Below are 9,004 nucleotides of genomic sequence, written 5' to 3'. Positions count from 1 at the left end.
GTTGACACAAAGCTATCCAGTACACTGACTTAGGGCTGTTTCCTTTCCATTCCCCTTCGCTGGTCATAACAGTCACAGGAGATGGACAGACTGTTCTCTCTCTCTCTCTCTCTCTCTCTCTCTCTCTCTCTCTCTCTCTCTCTCCCAAAAATAGTGAAGCTTAGGGAAGGTCTAGCTCTGGAAGGAAGAAGTAGCAGATCTGACTTGCATTTCTTAGGCGAATAGTTCCTGATAAGACATCTCCTCCACCAAAGGGTGACTGGACCCAGCATATCCTGTGTCTTGCCCTAAGAACCTGAAAAGTGTTTTTCACCTTGATACATTGTCACCATTGCACCTGGAAACCACACAGTACTCAAATAGCCTTTTAACTAGTGTTAAAAGTTGTTGGGACATTCCGGCTTTAATGGGATAGAAAACTACAGGAGATGATTAGAAGAGGGGCCAGATAAGAATAAGACCAAACCTCCAGGAACAATGGGTTTATCCCTCACCTACTGTAGGGGATCCTGTTTACTTAGCCAGTAACAATGGCGATAACCATCCATCCTGAGCCCAAACAGCTCTCACATCTGTCCCTTTTAGAAGCTGCCTCAGCGCCCTGCACATAAGCACTTTTGTGAACCACTTAGTAAGATGTCTATAAAGTCACGACGTTTAACGAGAATATGTCCGTTTAGTATTTTGAGTTGTATTTTTAATGAAACTGTTGAGAAACTGTGCTGAGCCAAGTGAAAGGCTCTCTGGACCACGTCACCTGCTTATTATCAAAAACCCTTTTTGTCTTTTTGTCCCAGGGTAATGCAAAGAAAACAGAGTTTGGGCAAACCAGACCAGAAAGACCTGAATGAAAACCTAGCGGCCACTCAAGGGCTGGCCCACATGATCGCTGAATGCAAGAAGCTCTTCCAGGTAATAAGGCTTGGCTGCTGAGCTCAGGATGATGTGGATGGGCGGGCACAAGGTCATCGGCTTGGTACTTGTTCCCACACACAAAAGATCTTTCCCATAATTGGAGATTATGTGCATAGGCTAAAGAATTACATGCAGAATGACAGAAAGACAGACTCCTCTCTCTCTCTCTCTCTCTCTCTCTCTCTCTCTCTCTCTCTCTCTCTCTCTTTCTCTCGGATACGTATACACACATACACACGCAGGCATTTTTATATGTATTTAAATGTATGTCTATACACCCTTTGCAGTTAATTTTTGATGAAACTGTCTACCTTTTACTTAAAAAGCAAAAACAGATTTTAAAGACAGCCTGTCTATAGAGCTAGTTCCAGGACAGTCAGGGCCACATAAGAGAAACCCTGTTTTGGGGTTTTTTGTTTACTGCCAGCTTGAGTCAGGCTGTTGATTCTCTCCTTCACCTTCTGCCGAGGTGCTGAAGGACCCATCTCTCCTCCTTGTCTTGCCTGTTCCTCCCAGGTCCCTGAGGAAATGAGCCGGTGCCGTAAGTCATACACTGAACAAGAGCTGAAGCCCCTTACCCTGGAGGCCTTGGGACACCTGAATAGTGACCAGCCTGCTGACTACAGACACTTCCTCCAGGACTGTGTCGATGGCCTGTTTAAGGAGGTCAAAGAGAAGTTCAAAGGCTGGGTCAGCTACCCCACCTCCGAACAGGCTGAGCTGTCCTATAAGAAGGTCAGTCTTCTCTCTGGTCCCTTCCTGTGGCTATGACTGAGTCATCAGACCTGAGACTGCCCAGTTGTCCTCTGTGGGAATCTCTAGCTGTCACTGAGAACTGTCCCCGAGTTGGGCAGCCAGGTGATTGAGATCCCCTAGGGAAATGGACACCGGCCACAGAGGGACAAACACTGACACTTGCGAAGTCTCAGTCTGCTTGGGAAGAAGGTCCTTCCTTCCACAGAATCATCTCAGGACAGACAGTGGTTCTCAATCCACAGGCTGTGACCCCTTTGGGGGTTGCATATCTGATATTTACATTAATGATCATAACAGTAGCAGAATGACTTATGCTAGCAAAATTACTTAGGAAGTAGCAAGGAAAAAAATAATCTTGTGGTTGGGGGTCATCACAACATGAGGAACTTTATTAAAGGGTCACAGCATTAGGAAAGTTGAGAATCACTGCTCTGCCTTTATCTGGAAGATTCACTAGTGTTATTGGGTTTTAAAGGGCATCTTAGTACATGTTGAGATTTTTTTTTTTCCTATCATGTAAAGAAAATAGTTTGACACTCCCATCTGTTCTGAGCCATTGTTTGGAACATCCTTTGTGGCTCTGCGTGATGTACATCAAGAGGTTTGTCAACGCTGCCCCTACCACCTTGAAAACAGAGTGGTCAAATGGCCATACAGACTTAGGGGTGAAATAAATGAATTTGTCCCAGTCATCCTCCTACAAGCCACAGGAATTTGACACGATTTTATTTTCTCTTGTAGACTGCTCTTGAATGTATTTAGAACCAATAGCTAGTTAACTTCATAGATTTACTAATCAGTCTGTGAACAGAGGGGCCATGTCTCCTACTCAAAATTTTCTTTCAGACTCCAAGTATATAGCCTTAGCTTAGCATTAAAAAAAAAAAAAAAACACACACACATTTTGCCCAGTATTGTCGATACATGCCACCCACTTGGGAGGCAGAGGCAGGTGGGTCTCTAAAATTCAAGAAAACCCTGGTCTACTGAGTGAGTTCCAGAATGACCATGACTACACAGAGAAGTCCCATCTCCAAAAAACAAACAAACAAACAGACAATCCGCATCTTCTTCCAGGTCAGCGAAGGACCCCCGCTAAGGCTTTGGAGGTCAACTATCGAAGTCCCTGCCGCACCTGAGGAGATCTTAAAGCGCCTTCTGAAGGAACAGCACCTGTGGGATGTGGACCTGCTAGACTCCAAGGTGATCGAAATCCTGGACAGCCAGACTGAAATCTACCAGTACGTCCAAAACAGCATGGCGCCCCACCCTGCGAGGGACTACGTCGTATTGAGGTGAGTCCCAAACTGATCTGACAGTGACATGGACGACTAAAACATCAGGACAGAGCCTCTATGCCACTCAAACGTACAATATGATTACAGCCTTCAAAAACCGGAGATAGATGTCGGAAACAGTGATGAGCGAATTCAAAGCACAGTTATGTTTATGCCACCAGGGTGCTTCACTGAGTAGTGACTGAGCTCAGAAAGGGAATGTCTTTTCAAGTGACTGTGCACCGTGGCGCTAGATTTCTGCTGCATCGAATATAGATATTCTGGCTAGAAACAGCTAACAAGTGGATAGGGAAATAGCATCGAGTGCCAAGTGATCTGTGATTAAGGCTGATATATATGTTATGTCACTCCCAAGTCTGAATTCCATAGTCTGAAGGCTATTGAAGGAGCAGTTTCAGAAAGCTTTGAGGAAATGTTACGTTACTCCTCAAAGACTGTTTGCCGCTTGCTTGATACCCCTGACCTGAGACATTCATGAAATGTGAAAGTGGGTTTGTTTCTGTTTTGTTTTTGTTTTTGTTTTTGTTTAAAAAACAAACAAACAAACTAAAACCCTTCAGACTGGCTCTTTTCCGAAACTGAGCATTTCCACCCTGTTTTAGTCAGGGTTTGCATTCCTGCACAAAACATGACCAAGAAGCAAGTTGGGAAGGAAAGGGTTTATTCAGCTTACACTTACACATTGCAGTTCATCTCCAAAGGATGTCAGGGCAGGAACTTACACAGGGTAGAAACCTGGAGGCAGGAGCTGATGCAGAGGCCATGGAGGGATGCTGCTTACTGACTTGCGTCCCCTGGCTTGCTCAGCCTGCTTTCTTAGAGGACCCAGGACTCCCAGCCCAGGATGGCCCTACCCACAAAGGGCTGGGCCCACCCCTCTTGATCACTTATTGAGAAAATGCCTCACAGCTGGATCTCATGGAGGCATTTCCTCAAGGGAGGCTCCTTTCTCCGTGATAACTCGAGCTTGGGTCAAGTTAACACACAAAACCAGCCAGCACACACCCCAAGCAAGCTGTCCACACAGAGTCCATGCTCAGGAACTGGGAGGATCCCAGGATGGAGGGACCATTTTCAAGCTGGCTTCTGAGAAACCCCATTTCCCCTTTGGTTTTATCTCCGCAGGACCTGGAGGACAAACTTACCCAGGGGGGCCTGTGCTCTCTTACTTACCTCTGTGGATCACGACCGGGCCCCCGTGGCGGGGGTGAGGGTTAACGTGCTCCTGTCCAGATATTTGATTGAACCCTGCGGGTCAGGAAAATCCAAGCTTACCTACATGTGCAGAGCTGATTTAAGGTACATTCTGATCCCGACCTTTGGACATGGGGATGGTGATGCAGGAGATGCAGATTTTCCATATAATTCCAAGAAAGGCGAGATGAGTCTTGTCACAGTGTTTTGGAGACCTACTAAACAGTAATACATAGGAAGCAAAACCTTGGTGTCTGCTGTCCTTTTGGGTACTGCTCCCAATCTGAGTCCCTTAGGAAATAACGCTACTACGGCACCGTGAATTTGGTAGATTCATCACAAATTTAAGGACACAGGAAGTAGTATATTTTATATTGAACCGACAAGTGGAGACTGCCCATTTGATAACGGAAGGTGTTTGAACAGTGTGCATGTTTTGCTTCATGCGGTAAATGAACCTGATTCTTCAGATGTAAAAATGTCCAAGATCAACTAGTGACTGCTCACTTCATTTAAAAAACAAACAAACAAACAAACAACTCCCCCTTTGTAAATGTCAGTTACCGGTGCCGTCTGTTTCTGTGATGCATGCTGAAGCTGTTTCTAAGCAGGGTCACGGAGTATTATCCAGTATCCAGGGTCATTGAGTATGCAGCTTTAAACGGTGTTCCCTGGAAACCTTCTGGGCCTAAATGTGTAATGGGAATGCTGACAGAAAGCAATCCTTACTTTCACATGTTCTTCACGGAGGATTGAAAATAGGCATCCCAGCCCTTGAGAGGCCGAAGCAGAGCAATCACAGTGAGTTCAAGGCCGGCCAGTTCTAGGGCTACCTAGAGATACTGTGTCAAAGAGAGAAAGAAATGGCAGCAGGCACTTTGGCACAGCACAGGAGTGAAGACTTCTCTCAGTCTTGAGGTCTGAGCACAATCCTCACAGTGGAAATATTTTTTTAAAAAAGAAAAGTATTCAAGACTGCCTTGATGCTACTACCTTCATTGTTTCTAATTTAAATAACTCACCAGCCTTTCTTTGTGCATGACAGGGGCCACATGCCGGAGTGGTACTCAAAATCTTTTGGACATTTGTGTGCAGCCGAAGTGGTAAAGATCCGAGACTCCTTCAATAATCAGAACACTGACAGCAAGGACACCAGATCTAGGTGATGGCCGAAGTGAATGAAGCAACCTGTGTCTGCAACCCGGGCGGTTGTTGCTAAAGCCTTGCCCGTCCTTGGAAGAAGAGTTCATCTGGGTCCGATTGACTATAGAGATTTGACACGTTCATAAAGCTGCTTCCTGTTTGTCTTAGGTCTATGTCGTAGACCTTGACTGGAATATATGAGACTTGGGGGCGGGGCATGGGGTGAGGGTCGGGGTACCTGTATTATTCAGATTGCTTCTGAGAAGCAAGAACTCCTTCGGCGCGTAATGGAAGATAACGAAGATAGACGATGTCGTTCTTTTGTGACGTCAGCGTATGTGTACCTATTCCTTTGTTTGCGGTGTACTGAGGGACCGATGTATCCACTGGAATACTTGGTCCTCTCAGGCAGGTTTTCTCACTGAGATGAGCAGAGAAGGGTTTGCACAGAGGAGTGTGAATGTGTGTTTTGCTGGCTGAATGGCACGGATGAAGGGATGGGATGCAGTGTCTGGCACACTGAGATGTTCTGCAAAAGGATGCTGATCTACCAGGTTTAGTTCAACCTGGAATAGCTGACTACCCAGGGAGCCACCCAGACGGGGAATCCAGCTTCCTTCTTCGCTCATCCCCTCCAGGGTTATTAAGCTTGCTTTTTTTTTTTTTTTTTAATCTTCAAACCTTTGCTTTCCCATAAACTGTAGCTTGCCCATGACTAGGAATTTAGCCATAAGTCTAGTTCAGGAATAAGCATCAGCTTCGATTCTTTGACTGGCCCCAAAGGCTTTTATTGAAGCGAGATGGAAAAGCTGAATACTGACTCGCCCATAAGCAAAGTGTCAACGCTTTCTGATATCCAGAACTGGGTGTTGAACCCAGGGCCTTTTCTATGCTGGGCAAGTGCTCTACAGTTTTCACTCTTTATTCTGAGACGGGGGTCTCACCATGTTGCCCTGGCTGGTCATGAACCACTGCCTCGCTCTATAGCCCAAGTTATCTAGGTCTAATAGTTGGGATCAGGGGCTCAGCTCAGTTTACCTGTTATAATTCATGGTATATTGTTGCTTATGACATAAACTCCAAGGGAGCACAGGGAACTATGTCCCCAGTAGGTTTCACCCAACCAAGCACAAGAGGCTACTGATTGTGGGCGGTGCTGTCAACGTTCCTGACGGCTATGTGTGTATTTTAATCGGCTTTGTCCTCATCCACAAATAGTTCTTTTTTTGTTATTTTTTCCTGTGTTTCTTTTTTTCTCTCTCTCTCTCTCTCTCTCTCATTATGCCCTTGAACTGTATTTTAATGATAATGGGGGATTGTGATCTCAGTGAAAAGCAAGCAGTGCAGGTTTCTGGAAGGGTGATCTTTATACAGGTTTTACTGTAATGGTAAGGACTGACTCAAGACAGTATTAGTAAATTTATTTTGTATGGATCAAAACAGTGAGTACCGGATGAATGAGAGCTGAAGAAGGACTTTTATTTTGTTATAGCATTGTTACCTTGTCAGTATTATTTCAAAGGTTCTTTGAAGAATGGGGGGGAGGGGTCAGAGTAGAGTTTTAAAGTCTTGAGTATTTCGAATTATCAGTGTTGCTTTGTGAAGATATGTGTGTGTGTGTGTGTATATTCAACTTTGATGGCTTCTGGATCTGTAAGATTGTATGCTGTATATACCGTTCTATTGAGAAACATGTACACATGTCTGTCTACTGTGCTTTCAGACATAGATAAAGCATGATAAAGATTATTATTTAAGATATACTTGTATTTATACCTCAGATATTCTTTCGGGTTTTGTACCTCAAGGTTCCCCTCCCCACATTGTAAATACACTTTACGTGAATACAGTTTTAGAGAACAAAAGAAAAAAGAATAAATAAAGGAAGAGGTTTATAATTCGCCCTATATCTGTACAGAGTATATTCGGTGAGTGCACTATTAAATGTCTGAGGGAAGAGTCTGGCCTGCTCTCTGACTTGCACCTCAGAAGCAGGGACCGCAAAGCTTAGGGCCCCCGTGCCAACCACAGTCCAAAGATACATCGGCTAAAAGAGAAGTCAGACAACGACGAATCATTCCAAGGCCAAGCTGCAACTGAGCCACTCACCCACCAACAGGAAAGAAAGCTTGGTGAAGGTTCAGAGAGTCTCTCCAGACCAAGGTCAGAAAGGATGCCCAGAGGTTCCAAGAACAGAGCAACAGCAACGAACGAAAGGAAAGGTCCCTGATGAATCCGCAAGAGGTCTCTTTCCCACGTTTGACCTTCCTGCTGAAGGGATTACTTACGTCTGGCCAGAGGAGAGAATTCAGAGCACGGGACTTTCTGAGAACTGGGGTTACCATCCTGTATAGTGGCCACGATTTGTCCCCGTGATGACTCGCGGTCTAGACTGTGAGTTCTTCAAGGGCGGGCTCATCTCCTGCACATCTTTATACTCCTCTACAGCAGCTGTCAGTGTTTTGTACTTGTAGACACCTAATAAATTGATCATTTGCTAAAGAACACTGGGTGAATTTGCTTATTTTTAAGAGACAAAAAAGGTAGCTTAACATGAACCTTAAACCCTCACTTCAGTTTATCGTTTCCATCCCTGTTTTGGTTTGGGTTTTTTTTTTCAATATTTTGGTTGAGATAGGAATCTTCCTCTATTAGCCCAGGCTTGCCTCTGACTCACTATTTAGCTCAGGCTGGCCTTGAACTCATGACACTTCTGCGTCAGTCTCTTGACTCCTAAAATTACAAGCCTGTGCCACTATGCCTAGATGCTGCCCACTTGGAAATTGCAGTGACTAGAAATTGTTAAACATAGGAGCTGTTAAACTTTAAAGTGAAAAAGATGGCAACTTCTCTGTATGTTGATTCTAAATCAAAGAGCTCTTGGCACATGCCCTTAATACCCACACTAGGGAGGCAGAGGCAGGAAGATCTGGGAATTCCAGGTAGCCCTGTCTACTTAGTAAGTTATAGGACTGCCATGGTTAAATAATAGACCCTCTTTTCTTTGTTCTGGGCATTAAGATCAGGGCCCCACACATACAGGATACACATTCTACCACTAAAGTACATACCCAGACCCTTTGATGGAGTTTCCTGTCTCACATAACTTGTCCATTTACAAGAGGTTTAATTTTGTTAGTTTTTACTTGAGTCAGAGAGCAGGAAACCTTGTAATTGTCTGAAAGGATTCTTTTTTCCTTTTGTCTTTGCAGACAGCTATACAAAATAAAAGCCTCTTGGGCCAGAATACCTATATCTGTATTGTCTGAAGAGACCTGAATCCCTAAATTATTAGTGGGTTCTGGACACAGAGACCAGTATGGCATAGTTTACAGGCCCCAGCTGCAGAGTTCCATTGCTTTTGTTAGGTCATGCATTTGTAGCTTTAAGCAAAGCTAGCTCACCCTGCCCCCCCTTCCCCCCCCCCCCCCCCGTGCTCTTAAAACCTACCTTTGCATCTTTCTGTCTTTCTAGAATCAGGAAGAACCCTGATAAATCAAGCTGTAAGCAAAGCAGCTGTTAGCATCCCAAAGCAAGTGCTGCCCTGTCTGTCACTCCATCACTGAGAGATCAAAGAGGAGTTAAATAGCCGGGCGTGGTGGCGCATGCCTTTAATCCCAGCACTCAGGAGGCAGAGGCAGGTGGATTTCTGAGTTTGAGGCCAGCCTGGTCTACAAAGTGAGTTCCAGGACAGCCAG

General features: G+C 44.9%; 1 protein-coding gene across 5 annotated transcripts in view; it reads left to right on the top strand.

Annotated features, from left to right (window-relative positions):
* Window positions 1-7,816, top strand: part of Dlc1 (DLC1 Rho GTPase activating protein) — a 385,995-nt gene extending 378,179 nt beyond the window's left edge. For all 5 annotated transcript variants that reach the window (XM_029531786.1, XM_021218956.2, XM_029531785.1 and 2 more), the window contains 5 exons: window positions 798-912; window positions 1,432-1,650; window positions 2,749-2,966; window positions 4,095-4,268; window positions 5,209-7,816. In XM_029531786.1, the coding sequence (XP_029387646.1) occupies window positions 798-912; window positions 1,432-1,650; window positions 2,749-2,966; window positions 4,095-4,268; window positions 5,209-5,329 (847 nt within the window). In that variant the 3' untranslated portion in view covers window positions 5,330-7,816. The remainder of the gene's footprint in view (window positions 1-797; window positions 913-1,431; window positions 1,651-2,748; window positions 2,967-4,094; window positions 4,269-5,208) is intronic.
* The last annotated feature ends 1,188 nt before the right edge of the window (window positions 7,817-9,004 follow it).

This window comes from Mus pahari, chromosome 19, assembly GCF_900095145.1.
Source record: "Mus pahari chromosome 19, PAHARI_EIJ_v1.1, whole genome shotgun sequence".
In the NCBI taxonomy this organism is placed as follows: Eukaryota; Metazoa; Chordata; class Mammalia; order Rodentia; family Muridae; genus Mus; species Mus pahari.
Note: the sequence above shows the minus strand (reverse complement) of the source record. Positions and strands in the feature narration are given on the sequence as shown.